General features: G+C 43.7%; 1 protein-coding gene across 1 annotated transcript in view; it reads right to left on the bottom strand.

Moving 5' to 3' along the window:
• The window catches only part of LOC127027850 (interleukin-31 receptor subunit alpha-like), a 33,680-nt gene extending 19,929 nt beyond the window's left edge, over positions 1 to 13,751 (bottom strand). Inside the window, exons 1-5 of the mRNA XM_050913715.1 lie at positions 13,709 to 13,751; positions 13,464 to 13,514; positions 9,426 to 9,537; positions 5,592 to 5,758; positions 4,354 to 4,493 (exon numbers count right to left, since the gene is read on the bottom strand). Coding sequence (XP_050769672.1) covers positions 4,354 to 4,493; positions 5,592 to 5,758; positions 9,426 to 9,537; positions 13,464 to 13,514; positions 13,709 to 13,751 — 513 coding nt within the window. The remainder of the gene's footprint in view (positions 1 to 4,353; positions 4,494 to 5,591; positions 5,759 to 9,425; positions 9,538 to 13,463; positions 13,515 to 13,708) is intronic.
• Positions 13,752 to 14,299: the final 548 nt, after the last annotated feature.

Raw genomic sequence — 14,299 nt, 5'->3', positions numbered from 1 at the left:
GGCAGGCTGATCTGCTCCCCGTATAACAACCAGCGCAACTAAGAAAAGGCAGTGGGTGATAGTAGGCGACTCTCTTCTGAGAGGTACAGAGGCACCCATCTGCTGACCTGACGCACTCTCTAGAGAGGCGTGCTGCTTACCAGGTACTCGTATCAGGGATGTCACCGAGAGACTACCAAGCCTCGTACAGTCCACTGACTATTATCCGCTGCTGTTGTTTCACATGGGCACCAGTAATACAGCCAGGAGCAGTCTGAGGAGTATGAAGAAGGACTACAGAGCCCTGGGAGCGGTGGTAAGGGACTCTGGAGCACAGACAGTTTTTTCATCAATTCTTCCGGTCAAAGGGAAGGGGTCTGAAAGGGCCAGTCGAATCTGGCGAATCAACAAATTGTTACAGGACTGGTGCCACAGACAGGGGTTCAGCTATTTAGACCATGGGACTCACTTTGAGAAACCTGGTCTACTGGGGGCTGACAAGGTCCATCTGTCAGAGAAGGGGAACAGCATCTTTGGTCATAGGCTTGCCAAGCTGGTGAAGAGGGCTTTAAACTAAAGTTGCTGAGGGAGGGGAACCTCAATGCATCCCGCTCCTACCAGTTTGATGCCAGTGCCAGCAATAGATGCCCAGAGCCTGCAGAGGGATCACAGGTCAGCTGGAGAGCACCTGAAGAGCAGCACAAAGGAATTCCAGCCAGTAAGTCAACTTCATTGGGGGCCCAACTTAAATGGCTCTATATAAACGCACATAGCATGGGGAATAAACAAGAGGAGTTAGAGACATGCGCATGCCTTCCGGGCTATGGTCTTATTGGCATCACGGAGACGTGGTGGGATGGAGTGTTGGAATGGAAGGATACAGGCTCTTTAGGAAGGACAGGCAGGGGAGATGAGCAGGGGGTGTCACCCTCTGTGTCAATGACCAGCTGGAGTGCATGGAGTTCCGCCTGGGGGTGGATGAGGAGCTGACCGAGAGCTTATGGGTCAGAATTAAAGGGAGGGCAGGGACAGGTGACATTATAGTGGTGGTCTGCTACAGGCCACCTGACCAGGAAGACCAAGAGGATGAGGCCCTCTATAGACAGATAGGAGCAGCCTCACGTTCACAAGCCCTCGTCCTCACGGGGACTTCAACCACCCTGATAATCTATTGGAGGGACAACATGGCTGGGCATAAGCAATCCAGGAGGTTCCTGGCATGCATTGATCACAACTTCCTTCTCCAAGTGATGGAGGAGCTAACAAGGAGAGGTGCTATGCTGGACCTTGTCCTCACCAACAAGGAGGGGCTGGTGGGGAATGCTCAAGGGCAGCCTTGGCTGCAGTGACCATGAAATGGTGGAGTTCAAGATCCTTAGGGCAGCGAGGAGGGCACACAGCAAGCTCACTACCCTGGACTTCAGAAGAGTAGACTTTGGCCTCTTCAGGGATCTGCTTGGTAGAGTACCATGGGATAAAGTCCTGGAGGGAAGAGGGGCCCAAGAAAGCTGGCTAATATTCAAGGATCACCTCCTTCAAGCTCAGGAGCGATGCATCCCAACAAAGGAAGAAATTTTTTATGATGAGGGTGCTGAAACCCTGGAACAGTTTGCCCAGAGAGGTGGTAGATGCCCCATCCCTGGAAACATTCAAGGTCAGGTTGGACAGGGCTCTGAGCAACCTGATCTAGCTGAAGATGTCCCTGCTCATTACAGGGGAGTTGGACTAGATGACCTTTAAATGTGCCTTCTAACCCAAACCATTCTATGATTCTATGGTTATGAATCTGTTTCTCTGCAGTCAAAGGTGTGATGGCAGCTGCTTCACGTACCAAAATCAACTGAGCTGTGGTTGCATGGAGCTCAGCTTTGGTGCCATGTGGATCAGTAGCAGAATCCATGGGACCTGATGAGATGCATCCATAGGTCCTGAGGGAACCGGCAGATGAATTGGCTAAGCCACTATCCATCGTATTTGAGAAGTTGTGGCAGTTCAGGGAAGTTCCCACTGACTGGAAAAGGGGAAACATAACCCCCATTTTTAAAAAGGAGAAAAAGGAAGACCTGGGGAACTGCAGGCCAGTCAGTCTCACCTCTGTGCCTGGCAAGATCATGGAGTGGATCCTCCTGGAAACTATGCTGAGGTACATGGAAAATAAGGAGGTGATTGGTGACAGCCAACATGGCTTCACTAAGGGCAAATTGTGCCTGACAAATTTGGTGGCCTTCTGCAACGGAGTTACAGCATTGGTGGATAAGGGAAGAGCAACTGACTTCATCTACCTGGACTCATGCAAAGCATTTGACACTGTCCCACACGACATCCTTGTCTTCAAATTCAAGAGACATGGATTTGATGGATGGACGGCTCAGTGGATAAGGAATTGGCTGGATGGTCATACTTAAAGAGTTGCGGTCAACAGCTCAATGTCCAAGTGGAGACCAGTGACGAGTGGTGTTCCTCAGGGGTTGGTATTGGGACCGGCACTGTTTAACATCTTTGTCAGTGACATGGATGGTGGGATTAAGTGCACCCTCAGCAAGTTTGCCAATGACACCAAGCTGAGTGGTGCGGTCAACATACTGGAGGGAAGGGATGCCATCCAGAAGGACCTTGACAGGCTTGAGAGGCGGGCTCATGTGAACCTCATAACGTTCAACAAAGCCAAGTGCAAGGTCCTACACCTGGGTTGGGGCAATCCCAAGCACAAATACAGGCTGGGCAATGAGTGGATTGAGAGCAGCCCCGCGGAGAAGGACTTGGGGGTATCAGTGGATGAAAAACTAAATATGAGCCAGCAAGAGAAATAGAAAAAGTATCATAGGTCTTCTGATTTAAAGGGAAGAACATGGGAGATTCTGGTGGTACAAAAGCATCGAAGAGACTCCTAGAAGAGCAGAGATGCCCAAGAAGTGGGAACAGTTGCTTTTTAGACAGTTTTCTTCTTGGGTTTCTGTTCTACCTGATAAACACATATTCTTCATCCAACTACAGATAACAGCTTGAAAAACAGACAATTTCAGGGACTCAGTGGTACAAATAATGCATATGTGTATGCCTGCTGGTGAAGCCTTTGCATGATATGCTGGATGGCAAGGGGCAGGATAAGCAGCCATTGCTGCTGTATGCAGATCTTACTGAAATTATGACTGTTTTTCCACCTCTTTCTTAGTCCCTTTAGTTTTAGGTACTGTCTTCTTGCTGCACCATATTCTCACTGTTGCATGTCCTAAAATGCATCTGGAACTGACCTTGTATGACAGTGAAATTATTTCCCTTCTTGTCAAAGAACGAAATCAGGAAAAATGATGCAAAAAAAGTGTGTAAGGTATGAATTGTTACCTTAAAAATCACAGCAACCTGATCTGTAATCAGTTTGAAAATTTAATGATACCAGCAAAAAGAGTAATATGTTGCCCATTGTCCTGGTTTCGGCTAGGACAGAGTTAATTTTCTTCCTAGTAGCTGGTAGAGTGCTGTGTTTTGGATTTAGTAGGAAAATAATGTTGATAACACACTGGTGTTTTTAGTTGTTGCTAAGTAGTGTTTATACTAAGTCAAGGATTTTTCAGCTTCTCGTGCCCAGCCAGCAAGAAGGCTGGAGGGGCACAAGAAGCTGGGAGGGGACACTGCCAGGACAGCTGACCCAAACCGGCCAAAGAGCTATTCCATACCATATGACATCATGCCCAGTATATAAACTGGGGGAGCTGGCTGGGAGGGGCGGATTGCGGCTCAGGAAGTAACTGGGCATCGGTCAATGAGTGGTGAGCAATTGCATTGTGCACCACTTGCTTTGTATAGTTTAATTCTTTTAGTATTACTATTGTCATATTCTTATTATCACTTATCATTGTTTTTCATTCCTTTCTGTCCTATTAAACTGTCTTTATCTCAACTCACGAGGTTTTTTTCCTGATTCTCTCCCCCATCCCAGGGGTGGGGGGGCAGTGAGCGAGCGGCTGCGTGGTGCTTAGCTGCTGGCTGGGGTTAAACCACGACACCCATCACTTAAAGTGTAATCAGGATTTGAGTTTGTATGGCATTTCTGGTATCCTCTTCAGCTTTTGCATCACTGATGGTTGTAGCGTCTCATTGATGGGTTAATGAACCAGCTGACATGACGTTCTGTTTTTTTCTGTACAAAACTATTAATCTTTCTTTTCCAAACACCTTAGGATCTGTTAGAACAAAACTAAGAGACCTTTGTGAGATTTGCCTGCAAATTGTCTGCATGCTGTGCCTCCTTGCTATCCATGTTGTGTGTACTCTTCAATAGCATCCTGTTGATGTCCTGCTGTACATGCTATGTGCTGCTGAGCTGATAGTAAGGCACCTCATGTTCTCAAGTGATTGTCATCTGGAAGTACTTACCAGCATCCACTGAGCGGATTCTGTGAGTGCCTCTCTGTATCTCAGCTCATATGGTGTAGGAGTTGCAGGCAGGTCCCACTTTATTATCAACTGGTTTGTGATCTGATGAGCATTTATGTCAGACGGTGTCAAGCACTTCCCTAAATTGGGGAACATGCAGCTGTTGTAAGTGCAAGAGAAGCAGGAAAGCTGTGGTAATTATGTCTGTCAGGTGTGGTTTATAAAAAATAAAAGACTTGGCACAGAACACTGAACACTGAAAGACTTTAAAAAGACTGGAAATAAATAATTACTAAATCTTTATGGTATCAACAAAATAGGGCTGTTCCTCTTGCCTTTCTTTTGTGAATGTTTCTACTGATTTCAGGAAGACCCTTTTTCTAAGCAGGGGCTATTCTGAGTGAGTCTGAAAGGCAAAATCAAAATGTCAGGAGTACCTATAATCGTGAATTGTATAAAAGATTTCCAGAATGTCTTCCAATTTCAGCAACTCTGTTTAGCTACATAATTGTAAGTGCAAATACGTTTTTGTCTTTCCCTCCAATAAACACAAGGTGGCCAACAGCCTCCAGAGGAGGTCATAGTGATAATTTGGGTTGTACTAGTAGTGCCCTCCAGCAGTGAGAAGCACTGTTTTTTCTTGGGCCATGATTACTCTGAGAAGGTGAAGTTTTGGGAAGCTCTTAAAGTTAAGTCAGTGATCAAATACTGTAGGGAATCTTTAAATAAACATCTAAAGGACAGAGTTAATAGGATTTCTTTTTTCATATCTCCCCTGCAGCACTGTGTAATGGGTAAGTGGCCTTTGAAAAGAGTTGAACTTTGAAAAGTTTTCTCAAAATGCTAATGCTCTATGACAAGGTTTCCTTAAGTGTATGGTACTGAGTCAACCTGCTTTTTATAAACCAATAAAGAAGTTCAGAAAACCATCAAAGAGAGCACAGGAAGCTGGTTAAGTACTGTACAAAAATATCACTATATATTTTTCTGGGTATGACTGTTTTATAGTCTAGCAAATGATTTAAAGTGAAATCATTCTCCCTTAAAAGCTGATAGACTTCTGCTATTGACTTCAGTAAAGATTTCATCCAAGAAAGCCAAACTGCAGCTTAGCTCCCTGAATCAGTAAAAATAACAAGTGTATATTGGGAGTTACAATTTTGGAAATAATCTTTAAGAAAATGGTACCACTGCTTCAGCTGGGCATTGAAGTAACACAACTCGTGAAGACGCTGTACCTGCTTTGCTCGGTGTAACTGAGATGTTCTTTCCTTTCACGCAGCTGTCATGGGCATAATTCACTGCTATCCAAATAGATGCAGATCGCTTCATGTAGAGATCCTTTCGTTCTATCGTGATGGAAGATGATGATGTGTTTCGTTGAAAAAGTTTTGGTATTCTGTCCCTTTGGAGAAAAGGAAGCAGATTGAAGAAAAACCAAACATTTTATTGGATTATAGTTACTCTTTCCTCCCTCTGCCCCAGAAAGCATCATTACAGCAATTGATAGTTTTCCAGGTACCTATGTACAAAATTCAGCACCTTGAAATCTTGAAGGTGAGGCCTGAGCAGCTTGAAACAGTAAGTGTAATTCCAGTACCCTAGTAACTCTAGCAAATTTAAACATGCAAATCCTTGTTGTGTGGTGGAGAACTGTTAAATTCCTTAAACTTGCATGGCACAGCATGATACAAGACAAAATCTGTATGGCCTTCTTTTGTACTTACGGTGGGATATAAAGAACATCTAGAAGGTATAAAATTAGGTTAGAAATTACTTCATAAAGTCTACTTGCCACCTACCATAAGGGCACCTAAATTCCTTTTGAACAGCAAAATTTCCCAGTTACCTGAACCTAAATTACCACAAAGGTATGAAAAACCTCTTACGAGTTATATGCCTGTCTTCTGACTTTTGTTCCTGCAAAGCATCAGAGTTTGACAGAAATGTTTAAATGCCACCTCAGACCTATAGACTTCTTATGGTATACCTAATGCACACAGGACAAAACGTCCAAGAGGTTTAAGGCCTTACATAGGAGGCTGTTGCTGTTCTGCCTAGGTTTTTTTTCCCCATCTCTCATTTACTCTGTGCCACACAGAGGACAGATTTTTTTCAAGGTTAAAACTGTGCCAGTTCAATGTTCTTAAAGAAATGGGCTGGCATACTAATTGCCTGCCTACATATTTCAAGTATTAAATGTGCTGATCATGATACAATATTTAATAACTGAACAAAACCACCTGAAGGTTCCCCTGTCTTCTGCTTCAGACTAGTTGTGAATCAGCCATTAATATTTCAAAGCATGATTTCGAATGCTTGGTTGGAACTTCTCTGTGGGAGTGTTTTTCTTTAATCCTTTTCTTCCTGACAACTAAATCATAAGGAACAAGGATAAGGAACAATTTCAATGTCAAACTGACATTACTTGCAGAAAGGGGTGATGTCCTTTTCTAAGCAAGCAAACAGCCCTTTCAACCATTTTTTGTTTTCCTTTTAATCTGATAAAAAAGGAGAAAGGAAGTTTTTCTTTAAGACCACTGGGTTGAAGCCTAGGAGACTGAGGTTCAAGTTCTGGCTCTGGCTTGGGAAAATCAACATCTCTGCGAGGCAGTTGCCTCCCTCCTCCCCCACCCACCTCCTCTTTCACTCTTTTTTCTGCCTTCTCTGTTCATAACATCAACCCTGCAGCCTAGGAACAGCACAGTCTGATTTTGGCTGAGGACTGTACAAGCAACTAGCTTAAAAATACATCAGCTGATAACATCTCTACAGAAGCAGAGCTGTTTCACAGGTACTTCTCCCCTTCCAAGAAATTGGGGCTCCTGGAAGACTCAAGAGGCAAGATAGCAAATGCAGTGGGGTTTGGTGCTTACTGCAAGTTGGCACCTGCTGCTACCTCCAGTGGGAAAACACTGAAGATGATGGGGGGAGTAATCTCAGCCCTGAGGTGGTTGCTTTGCTCCTCTGCAATGTGCAGAAGATCACCCTGGGGAATTTCCCAGTGTAGTGACATTTCCTTAGCTTTAGGAGACGCTCCTAACCACAGCTCTTTTTTAATGCAGAGTGGTGGGTTATGTGGCAAAATAATCAGTAACGAGTATCAGAATTTGACAACAGCATACAGTGTTGTACCCTGTGTACCCCATGATACGGTCTCATGGCAAAGATCATGTCTTCTGATGTCACTTCTCTCTTTCTAAACATATGCTTAATCTCATGGGAGATCCCAAATATATAGCTATAAAATGAGGAAACTCCATTTTGTAATGCAGGTACTGAGACAGAAATCTGTTTAATTTTTTTTTTTTTAGCAAAGCAATAGGCAGATGTTGATTTAATCTGCCTATCTACATTTTACCTGGCTTATTTGTTCTAGCATTCTCAAAAAAAGCGCAACTGAAGATACCCATATTTTAAGGTAATCAGTTTAAGATTAACCATACACGTTCATTCCATCTATTAAACCAATACTTGATAATTCAGAATTGCAAGAAAATACTTAAAGATCTGTTTTTCTTATGATGTGCCACATCCGACATGTCCTTGGATACAAGGTAACATATATAGTGTATAATAAAACACAGCTTAGTGTCTGTTTGTTGCTTTTTTTTTTTTAACTTGGAATGCATTAGTGTTGAATATTCAATGCAAGTCAATAGATGCAAATAAAAGTAATTGATTAAGGTGCTCTTTGGCAATAGTGTTTCAAACAGTGTGTTGTAGGCATGGAAAGATGTATAATGACTCTTTATACTAAGTTTGTGTGGCAAGGTTTTGGCAGCAGGGGGGCTACAGGGGTGGCTTCTGTGAGAAGCTGCTAGAAGCTTCCCCTATGTCCAATAGAGCCAATGCCAGCCGGCTCCAAGACGGACCCACCACTGGCCAAGGCTGAGCCAACCAGCAACAGTGGTAGCGCCTCTGGGATAACATATTTAAGAAGGGGGCAAAAAACCCTGCGCAATTGCAGACAGAGAGAGGAGTGAGAATATGTGAGAGAAACAACTCTGCAGACACCAAGGTCAGTGAAGAAGGAGGGGCAGGAGGTGCTCCAAGCGCCAGAGCAGAGATTCCCCTGCATTCCACGGTGAAGACCATGGTGAGGCAGGCTGTCCCCCTGCAGCCCATGGAGGTCCACGGTGGAGCAGATACCCACCTGCAGCCCGTGGAGGAACCCACGCCAGAGCAGGTGGATGCCCAAAGGAGGCTGTGACCCTGTGGGAAGCCCGCGCTGGAGCAGGCTCCTGGCAGGACCTGTGGACCCCTAGAGGGAGAGGAGCCCACGCTGAAGCAGGTTTGCTGGCAGGACTTGTGACCCCATGGAGGACCCACGCTGGAGCAGTCTGTTCCTGAAGGACTGCACCCTGTGGAAGGGACCCACGCTGGAGCAGTTCATGAAGAACTGTAGCCTGTGGGAAGGACTCATGTTGGAGAAGTTCATGAAGGACTGTCTCCCGTGGGAGGGACCCCACGCTGGAGCAGGGGAAGAGTGTGAGGAGTCCTCCCCCTGAGGAGGAAGGAGCGGCAGAGACAACGTGTGATGAACTGACCGAAACTCACATTCCCCGTCCCCCTCCATGGCTGCAGGGGAGGAGGTAGAGAAAATCAGGAGTAAAGTTAAGTGCGGGAAGAAGGGAGGGGTGGGGGGAAGGTGTTTTTAAGATTTGGTTTTATTTCTCATTATCCTACTCTGATTTGATTGGTAATAAATTAATTTTTTCCCCAAGTCGAGTCTGTTTTGCCTGTGACGGTAATTGGTGAGTAATCTCTCCCTGTCCTTATCTCTACCCATGAGCCTTTCATTTTATTCTCTCTCCCCTGTCCAGTTGAGGTGGGGGAGTGATAGAGCAGCTTGGTGGGCACCTGGTGTCCAGCCAGGGTCAACCCACTACACTCTTACCAAGCTTTTACCAAATCAATAGGTATTGATGAGATGTGAAGAAAGATTTTGACCAGTATTGTGTAACAACCTACAATGTGATGAAATACGTTGGAGCAAATCTCTGGCAGATAGGAATCATGCTGAACAGCAATGACAGCTTTTCATTTTCTGAAATGACTTTTAGACTTACCATTTTAAGAATATGGTATAATTAATCGTATTTGGAGCACTGGGTACTGGCAGCCAGGTACAGGTTAGATCCTCACTTAATTCTTTGTAGCATACCAATTCATTGTCCCAATCTGCAAGATGAAAACATGTAGACTGGAAAAGACACATCACAGGCAACTGTTTACCATTAACCGGTGCGAGGTGACTATGAGAAGCAAAACCAAATACAAAACAGGCTATACCCTTTTGCGCAACAAAATAAGAACTAGATGTGTGAGTCCTTACGCCACATTTACTCTCAAGGCAAGAAGTTCAGTAATGTTTAGAACAAGAGACAGAGACATTTAGAAAGATTAAACCTTATCAGTCCTAGTGTTTCCAAGTAAAACCTAGTTTTCCTACATGAAAGTAGAAAAGGATAAATCTTCCTGTGTTTTATGATGCTGTTACCAGCTGTTACGTACCCAACAACATAGTGCTGAAATGCTTGCTATGGTGTTTCCTACAGCTTTGGTATCATTACAAATTTGAACTGTGTTTCTCTCCTATAATAGTGACATCTTGCTTGCTGCTTGCCTCTGCACTTATTTAAAGCTTAATCCCCCCCCCCCCCCCCCCAATTCTGAATGAAATGTCTTTTACACCTCTGGAAACATTACTGCATTCTTTGGCACAAAAATTGCAGAAACAAATTGCATATATTCAAGGAAGCATTACTAGCTTTTGGCCCTCTACTTCAAGGAAAGCTATTGCAAGGTAGTCTCCTTAAATCAGATGACAACATTACGGTGAACCTCTGCCCTAACAGACCTTAGTTTTTTATCTCCCAGGTCTGCTCTGGTTTCACACCTTTCCCATCTGACAGACAGTGCCTGTCTTGCCACTGTGTTTCTGGAAGCACTCAGTTGTTTGCTGAAATCTGTACAAAGCATTGGCTTCTGGTGGGTTACTCTGGATCTGGGGAGCAAGCCCCTTCCCTGCGGGAGCTGCTGTGACTTGGGAACCCTGGAGAACCAGGAGCACCTGCCTTGCACAGGAGGGAGGCACTGTTCACCCACAGAATTATAAACCAGAGTTGGCAACAGCTCTGCCTTGAGCAGCTTATCGACTGTTAAACACAAATTTATAGACATTTTTGAAAGTACAGGCCAGAACTGACCGCATGTACCCTTGTGAAACATCTTAGAAATGAAAGCCGTGTAATTATGTTGGGGGAGAAAAAGGAGAGAGGGACTGCATTTTAGTGAGTAACACCAAGGGCCAATGGGATGTTTCCATAATTTCCAACTGGCAAGAATTACTGTGGAGTTTCTTGCAAAGCATTATACACTGCAGTGTAGGGCTAATTATCAACAGTAGAACCGATTGACTAGACTCCAGAATTACTCCAAAACCATCAGTCATGTCTATCTGGAGTTCAGAATAATGCATTATTGCTGAAGAAAAACAATATGCTGCTTATACTACCAGCTTCATAAAGATCACATTATAAAGCAGGAGGATCATAAGTTTATGTGCAAAATGACTCGTGCTTAATTTTTGGAAAGAAAAGTATGGGGTTTTTTTTGCAACTGAACATATACATTTTTCAGCTGAAGGGACATTAAACACTGATGACATTCTCAAAGGAACTCATTTTTAGTCTCTAACGGTTAAGCTTATTTCAGTATTTCAAAAATTTCTTATCAGAAACAGTAGTGATAAAATATGACTGTTCTCCTTTTGCTTTGTGTCTTACAGTCTGAACTATTAGTTCAGAAGAACCAGCCACGATGTCTCAAAGTACCACCCACACTTTTAAAAAAAGACTCAAATACTTTTTTTTTCCTCTTCAGAAAAGTAGATAAGGCTCTCAACAGGTACAGGATACTTGGGGTGATAAAAATGAATTTTTGCTGATGAGCAGAGTCACATGTTCTTTATATCTATTAGTTTTAATGAGTTGCCAATAGGCCTATCAATCTTGAATAAGAAATGTTTTGCTATTTGATAAGTAGATATGCATATCTTCGGAGCTGGTGTTACAGCATGGTTATGGTATCTCATAACCTAGGTTATGAGAGAAAAGATCAGTCCTCCTCTTTTCCTCGTTCAGAGCCATTTCTTCCTACAATCTGAGTATTATGGAGTACCCTCGGTATTCTTTTCATCATTCAGATGGCAGCTGTATATTTAAGTTAAAAGTTGATTTGGACCAAAAACTGTGTTGGATGAGTATAGCTCAGACTTTAATACCCTCACCCTATGACACTTACTTTCTCCTACTAAAAGAAATGCGCTTTTCTAATACAGTAGTGCTGCATCAGTTTAGGTGTGTGCAGCTTCCTTTCAGGAATGTGGAGATCAGGTCTTCCTTGTTTCTACAGCAATGTGAATAATTATTGAATTCTTTGCTTTCCTAGTCTGACCACCAAACCAAATCTTGGCCACCTCACCCATGGACAGGGTGCTCTAACAACTGGGGAAAGCAGAAACCACTCTCACATTCTTCTCCTCTTTTACTCTGAATTAAGCCTTTCATTTACTTGGTGTTTCTTTGTTGTTGTTGTTGTTGTTTTAAAGAAACTTCTGAAAACAAAACCTTTTTGGAACTGCTGTAGCACTTCATGTCTATACGTTTGTAACATGCTGCTCCTGAAACTATTTGAAATAACAGTTCTGGAGAGAGTGATGACAAGGAAACAGTTTCACTCTTCTACTAAATTTCTACTAACTTCTTCCCCAAATAATTTCTGTTAACTGAGATCCAAGTGGTGACCACAGTGTTGCAGACCTGTCTCTGCTTACAGAAGAACAGAGGGTTGTATTGTTCCTCATGCTCTCAGTCTTACAAAAAACCTCTGGCTTTATCTATGAGATGATGGTATTAGAACAGACAAAGAAAAAATAGCAGATTTTACGTGTGGAAATAGTGTATTAGCTCAACTAACAGCCCAATGCACCACCCCGCTGCCAGTATACTGAAGTTCTGTGTTGCTTTCTCCAGATGAACATAATGGATGTTACACACTGATTTTTTTCACTGCTCCTATTTGTGGCTATTCGTGTCCACATGCACATTCAATTTTATCCTAGTGCTTTTTTGTTTTACTGTACTGCTTCCCCTTAAAGAACATGCATATTATTAGTTCTTCCCAGACCTAGAATAGTACTAGTCCTGTACCATGGCTGTGCTCCAAGAGCTATGCAAAGAAAGAAAAAAAAATTTCTCTGTTCTAAAGACATCACAATCCAAGTTCTTCTTAAAAAAATAAAAAAAAGCAGCTTAATTTTTTACTCTAGAACTTTTTTTTTTCTTCTTGTGTATCTGGTGTTCTCGGTAATGCTTTAGTAGAATTTAGTGTGATTGGCTAATAGCAAGGACTAGAAAATTATCTGTGGCTAATTTCAGAAAAATATAGTCCTCCTGATGATGTCTTATCCAGCGCCACCGTGTACTCAAAAGCCTGTCTTCTCTGCTGCGGCCCTTAGCAAGTAGGATATTTCTGCCTACAGTGAATTCAGCATGAAGTACCTCAGATGACCACCAGCTGCACGTAAAGCATAAATCACTGTCACACGTAAACACGACAGATTCTATTGTCTTTTGAAATCATGGTAATTTGCCCAGAGACTACACACTAGAGAGGGTTTGTTGACAGCTTGTTGACTACCTCTGCGTAGCCGTAAGTGCTCTGCCGTCACACGGACACGTCAGCCTGGGTTGTCGCGGGCGGCTTTTCCCTTCAGAGGACGGCAGGCGTTTCTTCCGAGACAAAACCTCTCCTGCCTAGCGCTGGCAGGCAGCGCGCGGTGGTCCCGGCAGCTCCACGGGAAGGGAGCGGCGAGAGGCGCGGGGGAGCCCGCGGCTGGGCGGCGCTCGGCGGCCGCCAGGCGGCGCCTGGGCACCGGGCGCGGGGCGGCGGGGCGCGGGGCGGCGGGGGCCCGCAGCGGCTGGGCGCCAAGGACCCCCCGCGCCAGTGCTTCGCACCGAAGTCCTTTCGGCTGGCGGGTTTCCTTCGACAATGACGTGCGTCTTTGCGATTAAGTAGGTATTGCGTGAGAAGTATTTACCCACCTGGGAGCTGCTGGCAAGATGGAAAATCCCGGTTTAGGGAGTTGCAGGAATCTGGGGAATAAAAAGGAATCGTTTAACAAGACAACTGTAAAAGAAATAGGGAAAAATGTTACTGACTGTTGCTTCTCCTAGCCACAGAACTCGATTCTGTCATGATTTTGGTCGTACAGCCTTGCCTTTGAGTAACATCAAGAATTTTTACTATTTATAAACAGTAGTAAGTTATGCAGCAAATGAAAACTCACCTGTTGCAAATAAAAAGATAGCTGCAAGCAGAGAGTTCTTCATCTTCTCTGTAAAGAAGCATAATGATTACCATCAACATTACACTGTCTTCAGTCTATTTTTTCACACTTCCTCTTCAAACTTCCTATTCATTCCACTACCTGTACTGTTACTGGCTGAACACAAGTAATAGGTTTATTAATGACAATGTGAGGGACACTTGAGCTCTAAGTTATTAATTATACTTATGAAATCCTAACAACCCTTCTGAAAAACAGAAACTTTCCCCCTGGTGTTTGTAAGAAGTCACAGTGAGATTTGTTAACGGTGAGAGATCAGCAATGCAAACTGAATTAAGCTTATACAGGTACTTCAAACTCCTTTGAAAATCCTAGGCTAAATGTCAATGTGAATTAGAGATATTGGTATCAATAATAAGTGTTTGGCTTACTCTAATATGAATGCTGGGATGCTGTAGAAATAATAGCAGCAGAAGACCCTGCCTGTCTTCACTTTCTGACCTCTTCCCCCATTCAAAGTAATTTCACCACTGCAAAGATGCTGTATCTACATTGTTGGTACCAACACTGGGAGCCCTAATGTAGACAAAA

This window comes from Gymnogyps californianus, chromosome Z (genome assembly GCF_018139145.2).
Source record: "Gymnogyps californianus isolate 813 chromosome Z, ASM1813914v2, whole genome shotgun sequence".
NCBI lineage: Eukaryota > Metazoa > Chordata > Aves > Accipitriformes > Cathartidae > Gymnogyps > Gymnogyps californianus.
This window is presented reverse-complemented; position numbering and strand designations above follow the sequence as displayed.